The sequence below is a fragment of the Echinops telfairi genome, unplaced genomic scaffold (assembly GCF_000313985.2).
Source record: "Echinops telfairi isolate 266 unplaced genomic scaffold, ASM31398v2 ScPeMD7_7408;HRSCAF=8446, whole genome shotgun sequence".
NCBI lineage: Eukaryota > Metazoa > Chordata > Mammalia > Afrosoricida > Tenrecidae > Echinops > Echinops telfairi.
The window spans coordinates 22562-35440 of record NW_022111308.1 but is presented as its reverse complement, the minus strand read 5'-3'; the positions used below and the strand labels follow the sequence as shown (position 1 = coordinate 35440).

Below are 12879 nucleotides of genomic sequence, written 5' to 3'. Positions count from 1 at the left end.
GTGTGAGACCCAGTGCTGACGAAACTATGGGGAGGGGGGGGGTTGAAGGCAAGGGGAGAAGACGATGTCTTTGAGTCCACGTAGGAAAAGAATGGTTGGAGGCCAATTGTGGGAGCGATTGCACAGTTCTGCTTGTGGTGATTGAAAGATGGAGTGATGTGTTATATGAATCAAATCCTAACTTTAAAAAAAAGTGTTACAAAGTGAGGATGTTCCTTTGAGGACGATGTTGTGCACGACCCAAACCATGGTGTTGGCAATCGCCTCAGACAAAGGTGACAGTGACCCCTGCATAAAGGTCCCAGAAGAATCGAGGCGTTTCAATACGGTGCTGGTGAAGAATATTGAACGTTCCACAGACTGCCAAAAGAACCAACAAATCTTGCTCAGAATTACGCCCGGTATGCTCCTTAGGATCGCGACACTCCATCCCCAGTACTACAATCTGCTACAGGTGCGTTTAACTTCGCTTGATGGGGTTCCCAGTCAGAGCCTTCTGGCGTGGCCTAGGTAGCATGCTGTGTGCTTCAAAAGGACAGACTCTAACGTCCCAGTTGTCTATAGCCTGCAGCCTGGGTCACCAAGGGCTGGATCAAAACTAGGTCAAAATTGCCCCGTTAGGAGGATACTTGGAGCAATCTCCCATTGGGGGTGCACGAGAATAATATTAATTGTCTTTTCCCCAATGGCCCGTTACCCTACCTGGTCTACCCAGCAATAGGGGTGTACCCACCGTCTCTAGGACCAACTTGCCCACCATCTCTGGGCTGGAATTTCCGTTGAGGTACACCGAACAACCTTGTAGGAGTGTCTGTTGATCTGCGGAGACCATTGAACAATGGCATATGGCAGGAACCGATTGGACTTTTTCTTCTCCTCACAACGTGAGAGACTGACCTCAATTGAGGTGAGGCCTCCTCGGTCAAAGTGGTTGGTCAGATGTACAAAGGATTGGGTGATGTGGATCATGAGCAGGAGGCAGGCACAGCACCGCAGTGCTGGGGAGACTGGATGAGGCAACTATATGACCTAAGAACAGATGGCTGCCTTTGCCTTGGTTTGTATTCCTTATTGTAACCTCTTGGGATTGATGAACATGACCCAGTATAATGACTTCCACATCCGTCTGTGTCATGAGGGGTTTCATCGCTCTTTTTTAGGGGTGCATCGTATTGAACTGTGCGCCTGTACCAGAGTGCGCCCACCGTCCTACTGATGGGTACTTGGGCTGCTTCTAGCTTCTTGCTACTGCGAACTGTGCTGCAATGGACATAGGAGGAGCACATGTCTGTTTGTGTCATGTCTTTTCCTTCTTAGAGGCACAGACCAGGCAGAGAGATTGTGGGTTTGTATGGTATTTCTGTGCCCAGTTGCATTAGGTAGCACCCTTTCCCTTGCCACCATGACTGCACATGCTTGCAAACCCAGCAGCAGTGGTTAAGAGTTCCAGTCTCTCCACATCCTCTCCAGGGTCTGTTCGTCTCCGGTTCTATGAATTGGGCTCTCACTGTGGGTGTAAGGTGATAGCTCATTAGTCTTTCAGTTTGCATCAGCTGAATGGCTAGTGGTCGTGAGCATGTTTTCATGTTATTTGTTAGCCATTTGAGTGTCATCCGGGGCGAACTGTCTGTTCGTGCCTTCTGCCCACTTTTTAATTGTATTGTATTTTTTTCCCCTGAGGTGTTGCAGGATTCTAGGTTTTAATATGTGGTCCCTTGGCCATTGTGTCAACATCACGAACGATACTGTCAATAGAATGATCATATGCCCTAGGAGGGTGATTGTGTATCTTTAAAAAAAAAAAAAAAGATTCTCTGTCTTATAAAAGGACGATGTTGTATCTAAAGTGGCCCAGAAACATATAAACCATAGATACATGCCCGAGTGGTGGCAACGGGAGAGTGACTGCTGAACGCACGGGATCACCTCTGGAGATGTGAAAGAATATTCTGGATCCAGGTAGTGTTGAATTTTATGTTAGTGAATTTTATACCAGTTAGCACAAAAGATCTCAGGGATTTTCTCAGTTTGCTGGAATTACACATCCAAATCCCTTCTGAGAAAAGGTTTCTTTGCTAGCTGTTGACTTGTGTAGGTGCATTGACATTGAAGGGGAGCTGTTAGGGACATGGACTGCCAAAAGAACAAACACGTCTGTCTTGGAAGATGTATGATCAGAATGCTCCTCAGGGGCAAGGCGGTCGTGACTTGGTCTCTCAGACTTTGGACTTGTCAGGAGAGACCAATCCCTGTTTGGTAAAGGAGGGGCCGTGAAAACCAGAAAGGCCTTCAACAAGATGCATTGACACGGTGGCTGCAACGTTGCGCCCAAACATAAGAGCAATTATGAGGATGGCTCTGGTCGGAACAGTGCGCCGTTCTGTTGTACGTAGGCTCACGGTAAGTCGGGACTGTCTCCATTGCAGCTAGCAGCAACAAGATCAGGGACCTTTCTTTCACTGTACAAAAAGTTTGAGCAAGAATGTGCATTGGCTGATGGAGAAAGATAGCCCCTAAACTGACCACTAGTCAGGCCTGGAGTATTAATTCCAATATAAGCTTTATAAGTCATGAAATCTCTAGTTTGACCTTGAACATAGTTGGTTAGAGGAATTTTATTTGTCAACTCCACATCTAATGCCCTCATAGAACGTCATGAGAGAGCCTTCCGTAGACCCCTCTTTCAGGCTGGGTGAAAGGGGAGAGACCACCTGCTCCTTCACCCCCATCAAAAAAACAAAACAAAACAAGAAAAGCTGCCAAGATGCATTTCTTGGTTGGAAAACCCCTGGCATATATATCTCATTCCAACACAATGAAGTTAATGTGTAGAGCAATGTGTGTCCCTTTATTTACTTTCTTAGTATTTGGCGTCCCTCTGCCTGTCATTAGAAAAACGGTACCCTGGAGGCGAAATCGAGCCGAAATTGGCTTATCAAGCATGTCTGCAGTGGAGCATCAAAAGCGTTAAGGTCTTTGTTAAACAGGGAGGGGTGATGACTTGGAAGGAACACTCAAACAAACCAATGAGTCCTGAAGACTAAAGACTTTTTCTTTTATTATGGATGAAGACAATTACCCTCCTGAAGCCATTTGATAAAGACATGCATCCTCCTGCTGCACCTGAAAATAGCCATAGAGCTGAGTTACGAAGGGACCAGGGTTGCCCTTCTTCAGCCTCCCTTTAAGACATGTGCTTGTCAATGGACCCTGACGTCCTAAATCAGGGGTGGGGAAACCACCTGGCCCTGGGGCAGTAGAAGGCCCAGCAAATGGGCACATCAGCCAACATCGCAGGCCTTCCCCAAGAGAAGCCATTCCTGCCATCCCATTTGGAGTCTGTGAGTTACATGCCTGACCAAATATAAAACCAAACCAAACATGCTGCCATCCAGTCAATGCTGCCTCATGGCGACCCCCTGGGGGTTTCTGAGAGGTACCTCTTTATGGCACGAGAAAGCTCAGTCTTTCTCCAGTGGAGCTGCTGGTGGTTTGCAACTGACGTGCATGGGGATAGCAGCCCAATACGTAACCACTGCACCAAGTATAGCAGGCCGATTATGGCGTTGTTAAATCTGCACGGGCCACGAATGGTGTTATAAATATCCAGTGGCCTTTGGCAGCAACCGCTTCCCCACCCTGTTGTAAATATTCAATAGCAAAGTACAGGATGATGACAATGCGACTGCTCTTGCGGATCCAGGTTTTGAGCACCTTTTTCCGGTGAGGCCACAGACCCGTGGAGCAGGAAATATGCTGTAGTGGGGAATTTCATCTTCCAAGAAACAAGTCTTACTGAAACACACCCCCACTGCCCTCAAGTTAATCCCAACTCATCGCGGCCCTACGTAGGGTTTGTCCAAGACTGAAGTCTTTACAGGAGCAGAGAGCCTCCACTTTTTCACAAAATGCCTTCTCAGTAAGGCATACCCGTTGTAGCCCAGCTTAGCATAAAGGACTGCATTTGGTTCAAACCTGCCTTCTTGGTCTGTGCTCAAGCCTGCCAGCAGCTGGCTGTCCCAACCCCGCTGCTCCTGATATCCTGAGGGACCTTGACTCTCTGGGGATGTCTCCAGGCCCTCCTGATCAGCTGCTTGCCCAATGCAATCTATGCTGCCAGAGCCTGATGTTCCTCGGGCCCCTCCCACCCTCCTGCCTGCCCTCTGACCAAAGAATGCCACTGCCTGCATAGTCTCCCTTCAGCCAGCCCTCTGCTTGAACTGCAGAAATCTTGTGCTTCCTTGTTCAGGGTCCAGAGTGAAGAAGACCTTAGTGGACTCTCGTCCAGCTGTAATAAAGCAGGTTTGACCTTTCCTTAAGTGGTGTGTGTGTGTGTGTGTGTGTGTGTGTGTGTGTGTGTGATTTAATCTGTGGTGCGCTAGAACAGGAACACTGAGGAAAGGCCTCCTGCGTGTTGAGGACAGGGAAACAGGCTTGGGCATCCATGCATGAGCTACTTCCTAAAGGCTGACTTACTTCTATGTGAGTTCCACAACCTGGGCAGCACTTTGAGTTCTGTTCCAGCCATGCCTCGCTTTGCATCTCTTCCATTGCCATCTGAAGGATCCTCTTCCCATACTTCCTCTCCATAAGCATTCTTCCATTTGTATCGGCACACCGATACTCCTTTTGTATCTGCAGTAGCTTCTCTAGAGCATCAAGTAAAAAATTGGCTTTCATAAGTGTTTGCAAAGAGGGCAAAAAGCCAATGAGAACAACAGACCCTTTCCCTTGATGAGACCGTCCAGGCACTCTATCACGAAGGAAAAAACAAACCCTCCATAACATATTGCCATAGCTCCATGCACCACCATGCCTACGAATGTGACTAAAGCATCATTCCGTGTAGCAGAGTCATGCAACCGAATAGTACTCATTCACGGAACGTTTCTGATTTGGAGTGCTCTAGCCAAAGTAGGATGGAAATGAGCAAACAGACACCTGTATTTGTGCTGTAATCAGAGAAGAATAACGGGGGCACAAATGAGAAAGAAAACAGTGATGCCACCAATTGGAAAACTGTGACTTTCCACCACAAACTCACTCCCAGCGAGTCAGTGGCGACTCCTGGCCACCCCCGATGGGTTTCTGAGACTCTGAACTGCTTCTGAGAGTAGGAAGCCCCATCGCTCTCCTCAGGATGGGCTGGGGGTTGCAACCTGCCTGCCTTCATGGGGATTGACTACACTGGATCCTCTAGGTGGCCTGCTGTGGGGCCGCTGGACTCCCCTGCCCCATTAGAAACATGGAGCTTGCGGGTTTGTGCCTGCCTGGCTGCAGAAAAGGGGGTCAGACAGACCCCTATGGAATAAGGCAATCCCCCCACCAACGTCGTGCCGGTGAGGTGGCCTGGCCATGGCTGTATCAAGGGACACCAGTTGCCGAGAGCGGTCGGGCCCCTCTCTGAGATGCCAGTAGGCTGCCAACAGTTCCCTGGAGACAAACCTGGGCTGGTGCCCTTCCGCTGTGCTGCTATGATTGTCCAGAGCCGGGGGCCACCTCCAGAAGACCCTCCTGTGAGATAGCCTAGGTACATCCAAAGGTGAAGGTGATCATGGAGTCCAGCCTCCAGGGCGGGAAGTTTCAAACAGCGCAGCACACCTAAACTATCTTCTCATCTCTGAGATTCCAGGGGAACCAGAAGGACAACTTCTTTTGCTGTAATAGCAGCCGCCAAACCCTTGCCTACCCCTGAGGCTCAGCTTCTCTTTTCTATCCGGAGTCAAACTCTCGCGTTCACCAAAATACATCCTCACCACAGAAAACGAAGACATTCACAGAGAAGGCCTGAACCCGGTGGGAACCCTTCTAGCTCAGGGACCTGAGCATCTTTTCCTAGAGCATCCCGGCAGGAAAGAGACGGGTCTACCTCAGCCCATCAGAATGGGGTGCCAAGAAAAATGAGCCTAAGACCAGAACCCGGGGACTCGGAGGGGATAAGCAGGAGAGCCCTCTCTGCGGTTATCTGCCCATTAGGGACCCAAAAGGGCAAGAAATCCTCCCAGGGATCCAGCCACAAGATGGGAGAACAATCCCAGACCAGGTTAGATGGGTGGGAAGAGCCATTTTTCACGTGCCCGACCTTTTCCTGGGGGGCATGGGCCCTGAGTTAGGACGAACCGGTCCCTTGACAGAGGGGCCAGGGATGGGAGTCTGCAATGACTAGGCAAGTGGGGCTTTGGTCTGCACTCTCTTGTATGTTTCCCTTCTTTTCCCTACAGACCTTGCAACCCTGGGACAAATTCACTCCCACACAAAGCCCACAGTGATTCCGTGAGATGACATCGTGAAGAACTGGAGCGAACTGTGCCTCCAGCTAGACTCCCTGAGGGGAAACATTGGCATCTTCCTGTAATCCCCCATGGAGAATGGAGAGTCCCGGCTGCCAGGTGGCTCTTTACAATACAATACCATGTTGGGGCGAGTTCTCTTCTGCCACTCTGAAGGGAAGTGGCCCAAGGTCGCAGAAAGGCAGGCTTTTATGGCTTTGTGGGATCACTTGGACATTTGCTGGGCTTGCTCCCTGAGTGTCCTACCCAAGCCCATCCAAAACTTCCCAGCCATGTCGATGGTGAAAACTGTGACCCTCAAAACCTAGAGTGCACCCCCAAACCTCCTCCCTTAGAGTGACCCATGTCAGAAGATGTTAAAAGCCCCAAGGTCCCCCCAGAGCCTGGCCACTTGTCTACAGAGGAGACTTGCCAGGTTCCCCCTCACCTGGAACGGTGGCTCTAGCCTGCCCTATGCCCTGTATAGGATAAGACCAGAGGCAACAGCCAAGAGGCCCGACGGCATGGCCCCTTTAGCTTGGGAGACCTAAAAGTGTGGAAAGAGAAGTGAACGCCCTTTCAGAGGAGACCCTGACAGGCAGGGGCTTGCTGTGCTCTGGGGAGTGCTCTGGGGCTTGCTGACCACCTTGGACATGACCTGGAAGCACTTCACAGCTGCCCTGGCATACATTTAGTCTCCTGTTGAAAGAGGCTGACTACTTGATGTGGCGGGTCACCAGGCCGCCAATAGGAGCGTCGTGAACCCCCGATTATCTCATGGCCCGGTGAGGATCCGCGATGGAATTACCAAGTAGACCGGGCTGGTAATGCTGCTTCGAGCAGGCGGGATTCTATGCCTTATGGAGGGAATAAGGAAAATTGAGGGAATAGGAAAATTGAGACACAGCCACGGAACGCTCTAAACCAGCAGAGCTACTCCAGGCCCACGGAGAGAACCCAGCTGCTTTCCAAAACTGACTGGTCCCGAAGAGGGCCAGGGTCACCAACTTAGACCCCGAATCACTTTGGGGTAAGATAGCTTTCCTTTTTTATATTCATTTTATTGAGGGCTCATACAAGTCTTACCACAATCAGGTAAGACAGTTTTAAATACTCAGTGCATCAACCACACTTCGCAAGATATTAGGGCAGAACTCCAGAGAAAAGCCCTGGGACTGCAGCCAGAATGGATGGTGCCGGTACCCCTAAGGAATGAGAGCCCTGACTCTCGGAGTAGGGATAGATAAAGGCAGGGAAAGCCACATGGCCGGTCAAGCGATGAGTCTCACTCAATCGGGGACCACGGTTTGAGTGCCCCCCAGACAGGAACAACCATCTGTTTTTGAAAGCCCCCAGGCCTGAGCTCAACGGCCCCCACCAGACTTCAAAAAGGGCCCCAGCAGCTCCGAGCAGTGTCTCACTTCCCTCACTCTTTCTGCAGATGAGACCCACTGTGGCTCCGTCCCCAGCGGATCCTGACAGTACTGCTTAATAAGCCTGCAGCGCTGCCACCTCCTAAAAACAAAGAAACAAATTTGAGAGGCACTGCGTGTATGTCATACATGAGATAGATGTGAATCTCTTGGGGCCGAGGGCAGGCTTTATCAGAGAGGCCCCCGGGTGGCCCCCATATGCACACCTTTTAGAATTCTATGACTTGAGTGTTGGTGGGACCTGTGACTTGCTCACAACCTACAGCCTATGGAAAAGGTGGTGGGGTGTCACTCCCGCCATTGCGTGCTTTGGCTAAAGTGCTGGGATCACACTCCTATGATCACTTTGCCTGATAAAAGATTCTGTCCTAGCAGACTGGCGAGACGGACTCTGCTTGCGGAGTTTGCAGACGTACGCTGCCATTCTATTTGAACACCACTGAATCCTCAAATCTCGGAAAGGGTCTCTCACTGCCATGGAGTTGATGCCTATCTTCTAGGGTCGGGACGCTCCATGTCTTCCAGAGACTACAGGATTAGAAAGCTTTGTCTTTCTCCTGAGGAACACCTGGTGGTTTTGAACCAACGATCTTGCAGTTAGCAGCCCAACCTGTAATCACTATGCCACCAGGGTTAGGCATAAAAACATTTTCCAAACTAAAATGACCACTGGGCGAAAAGGATTTTATTTTCAGAGCTCGAGGTGACACACCCCAACGTACCCGTTGTTATCTTGCATGAAGAAATGCTGTGGTAGGTGTGGCGGCACACGGTACAGAAGGCATAAGTGCAGCTGCCACATACTCCCAATCTGGATTCTTGGTCCTCGACCACAGGCCGCTGACAGAACGCCCGGGGGCAATTCACCACATCCCCCATCAGGTCCAAGGTGGCCTGGAGGAGAAGGTGTTCATGACGTTCAAATAGCCCCTTTTCCACAAGTCCTCTCACCCGGAGGGAAACAGAAATGGCTCTGACTCTGATTCTACACCACCAGGAAATTCTTAGGCTTCTTGCCCAATTCAGGGGCACAGACATTTTAGACTTTGATTTCATGCCAAGGATGGCAGTCCTTTGCTTACAACCAGGTGAGAGAAAAACAACCAGTGAACTCTTGGAAGGGGTGTGGACCACAGACATTAAACTCAGCTAAGAATGGTTAGAGCAGGGGTTCTCAATCTGTGTGTCTTGCCCCCTTTGGGGGTCGGACGACCCTTTCTCGGGGGTCGCCCGATTTAGAACAGGAGCATAATGACAGCGATGAAGTAGCAACAAAAGTATTTTATGGGCGGGGGAGTGTCACCACAACATGAGGAAGTGTATGAGAGGTCACAGCATGAGGAAGGTTCAGAACCACTGGGTTAGAGCGTTCTCAAGTAGGACGGTATGTTAACAGGCTTACAAAGTTACTAAGTCCCAGCATTTCAAACAACCCTTGTTCCTGCTAAAGGCTCCTCCTTCCCAGGCCAGCGGCTGGGAGCTTAGATTGTCCTGCACTCCAATGTGAACACAAGCAGCATTCTCCATGGCAATGAGAACCAACAAACCATGTCTACTGGCCTGGGAAGTTCTTGCTGAGCTCCCAGGAAAGGAAGTCCTTGAGCAGCAGGCTCCCGGTGGGAAAGAGAATTGGGATGGAAGATGCCCATAGGGTTAGCAGTTACCTGATTGGGGATGGCCTCTGAAGAGCACTTTGGTTCTGGACAGGTGAGGCCATGGACCCGTCCATCCTTGATCTGGATCTCAAAGTACTCCTTCATACAGCCCTTGCAGTATACATGCTTGCAGTTCAAGAAGTACATGCAGTCACTGCCCAGCTTGTTACTGAAGCATCTAGTGCATGTGTATACTTTTTTGTTAAAGCTTCTCTTCTGCTGAATTTCATCGAACTCCAGGACTTCCCAGAGCAGACTCAACGATTCAGCATCCTGCCTGGCTCTCTCATCCACAGGCTCCGCTGCGTCTTCCTCAACGTCAGCTGCTCCTTTGAGACAGAATTCTCCTTCGGGGGTAGCTGGGTCTGCTCTATCCATGCCTCCCTGAAAGCCACATTTGAGCTCGAAGGGAGAGGTGACGTTCAGGTAGGTGAGAGCCTCATCCTTAAGAAACTGGATCCATGTAAACAGGATTGCGCTGCCACGGTGTTCTTCCCAGACATTGCCCAAGCACTTGCAGAGAGCAGTTAGCTATGAGAAGCAAAGAAGACATCAGTGAGTTTGGAAAAGCGATCATATTGTCTTCTCAATGTGGACTTCTTCCAACATTTCTCTTCCCCCTCTGTGTTTCATGACCTGCTTACTGAAGAACTGAAACACGTCAAGCACAGGCTTTCACTTCAGCGACACACTGCGCTTTTGAAAAAATGCAGTCATTTGATCCCTAATCCAGGTGGCGTACACGAACAGAGCAGAAAGTTAGGAGATAGGAGCAAGAAGCACCCTAAAAATCATTACAGACACTGGAAAGGCGATGCAGGTACAAATTTAACTATTCAGATAAAAATACTGCCAATGAGCAAGAAAACGGAAGCACTCTAACGTCCCACCAGGAAGAATAAAGAAACTCTCTTCACATACAGTGGAATAGTATGCACCCCTAGAAAACAGTGACAAATCCATGAAGCACCTCATTACACAGATGGGCCTGGAGAATATTATGCTGCATCACGTTAGGCGTAAAAGGACAGATAATATATAATGTCACTATTATAAGTGGAAAAAAATAACCTAAAAAAAGACATTCATACCAAAGGAAACAGACTTTGGAGACTGTCCAAGGCAGGAGGGGAAGGTAGGGAAGAGAAAGCAGTGGACTAAACAGGGGATGGGTGTGAGCTAACTTCAGTGTAATGGGAAAGAGAGAGAGGAAATAATACAGAAAAGTCACCAAGGAGCAGGTTAAGGGTTAAATGGTGGGATGCTCAATGCAAAGTTGAGGATCTGGATTGTAACGTTCCTCCTGATTTACGACAACTGCAGCATAGGAATACTGCTACTTGGGTTTCCGTCTTCGTTTCCTCGTTTATTTCAAAATCTACATGCACCTTAAGTAGATCCAGAAATGAAATAATTTTAAAATGGGGTGCTTTGGCTTATGGGCTGTCTAGGACCTCGGGACTAACGATTTGAAACAGAACTGTTTGAAAATGTTGCCCTCATGTTTCGACCCATAACAGGTCCCCCAAAGAGTGGCATTGTCTTAAGGCAAAGCTCGCATGTTTCTGTTACACAAATCTCTAAGGGATTTATTATTGGTTTAGAAAGGAATGCATTGGGGGTGGGGGGCAGTGAAGCAGGGGAAAGTATGGAATAGAAGAGAAATACACGTATGAGATGTTTGCCAATTGCTTTAGAACCATCACAAATGGGTAGAGTGGAGGTCCTGTACCAAACACCACAAAAAGGTCAAAGATGCAGGTGTTCAAGGTCTTAGCAAGCCTGTAAAGTTCAGTCTCTGGGATTAGGAATTGAGGGGGTGGGCCTTGGTTTTGGATGGAACTCTGGGTGTGTGGGCATCATCCATGCTTTAACCAGATGTGGACAGAGGCTGGCCACTTGGCCCAGGGAGAAGTAGGTGAAGAGTTTGCTTTCGTGTGTCACATAACTAACAAAGCTTCTGTCCATGAGGCAGTGCCTGGTGTTGCTGAACTTCTCGGCAAACTCCTTCTTGATATGGGCTGCAATGCCACTCTCTATGCCGTCTTTCTCCAGCGCCGGAGCCACCCACTGCATGGAGTCCTGGTGCATCCCCTTTGACATATTGGCATTTGTGATCACGGACTTTCAGTCACAGGTAGTTTACACTGTGGAGCAGCGATGAGGCCACTGAGATGGTCTCCTGGGGGAGAGCTTAGAGCAGCTCTAGCCCAGGGACAGGAGCCGCTACTGAAGCCTTGGCGCAATCCACAAAGCTCACATTGCTTATGCTAAGCAAGCAGAGGAGGAAGCATTTGGCTGTTCCTACTTAAAAGCCTGACCCGGCCACGGCATTTTCCGTCACCTCATGTGCATGGGGAAGTTGGATATTGAATAAGGAAGACCAGAGATGAACTGATGCCTATGAATTGTGCAGCTGGCAAAGAATATTGCCACGGACTGCCATACGAACCAACAAACCTCCTTGGAAGAAGTACCGTCAGAATGCTGCTTGGAGATAAGTATGGAGAGATGTGTTCTCTTGTACTTTGGGACATGTTGTCAGGAGGAGAGACCAGTCCCTGGAGAAGGGCATCCTGCGTGATACAGTGGACGGGTGGCACAAAAGAGGCAGGCCCTCAAGGAGATGGACGGACACAGTGGCTGCTACCATGGGCTCAAGCACAGGGACCATTGTGAGGATGGCGCAGGACTCAGAAGTGTTTCTTTCTGTTGCTAGCGGTCCGAACCAACTCGATGGCACCCAACAGCAACGACAACAAAACGGGGCTCCAAAAATAAGACGAATAGTGGATTCTAACCTGGATTGGTGACAGCCACTTTCCACTCAGCGTGAATGCAGGTGGGGAGTTAGATGGATAATCTGGTGGCAGTTCAAACGTCAGCACAAGAGGAGGCAGAAAGTGAATCACATGTTCATTGCCACTTTTCTGGTGACCATCTGCTGGATTTCCTGAGACAAAAATAAAGGCATTGATCAAAGGGTGCATGTTGGACCGTGCGCAGGAATGGCTGGCCTCTGTAGGTGCTGGAGATGTTCCATGAAAATACAATCCACCTTCCCATTTCCAGCCCACTGCCAACCCCTTAGGGAAAAAGCTGTTTTCTTGGAAGCAATTGAAAATAAACTAAGGCTCCTAAAACACATACTACTGATACATACCATCTCCTTTTTTTCATATGTTGAAATGTATTCCTCATAGGCCCTGAAACCTATAGTGTACGTTTAAAGTGTATATTTCAGTGAGTTTTAGCCTATTCACAGAATTGTGCACTACTAAGTTGAGGATATTTTCTCACGACCCTGTTCTTCGCCCCAATCCCCATCCCCACCCCCCCAAAAATCTAAATGCATTAACACTAAAAACCACTTCCTCTTCTCAGCACTCAGTAACCCTCTTCTGGATAGTTCATAGAAATGGAATCGCCCCGACACAACCGCTGAAGACAAAGCGGGTGAATAAGCAAATGTGGTGAAGAAAGCTGATGGTGCCCGGCTATCAAAAGATATAGCGTCTGGGG

General features: G+C 49.2%; 1 protein-coding gene across 1 annotated transcript; it reads right to left on the bottom strand.

The window, feature by feature from the left end:
* Positions 1-3558: 3558 nt before the first annotated feature.
* LOC101642750 (E3 ubiquitin-protein ligase RNF14-like) lies at positions 3559-12347 on the bottom strand. The gene is made up of 5 exons (XM_004717926.2): positions 12159-12347; positions 9368-9888; positions 8425-8654; positions 4477-4649; positions 3559-3714 (listed from the first exon to the last, which is right to left on the bottom strand). Exons 1-5 carry the CDS (start codon positions 12345-12347, stop codon positions 3559-3561), a joined length of 1269 nt encoding a protein of 422 aa, XP_004717983.2.
* Positions 12348-12879: the final 532 nt, after the last annotated feature.

What these genes read in the sequence shown, in the direction of transcription:
- LOC101642750 (XM_004717926.2), bottom strand. Translation starts at nt 12,347, where the DNA reads ATGCACCCTTTGATCAATGCCTTTATTTTTGTCTCAGGAAATCCAGCA. An exon ending in TCAGAGGCCATCCCCAATCA is followed by an intron (nt 8,655 to 9,367) that starts GGTAACTGCTAA and finishes TGTTTCCCTCCG; the next exon opens with GGTGAGAGGACTTGTGGAAA. An exon ending in TTCATGCAAGATAACAACGG is followed by an intron (nt 4,650 to 8,424) that starts GTACGTTGGGGT and finishes TTGATGCTCTAG; the next exon opens with AGAAGCTACTGCAGATACAA.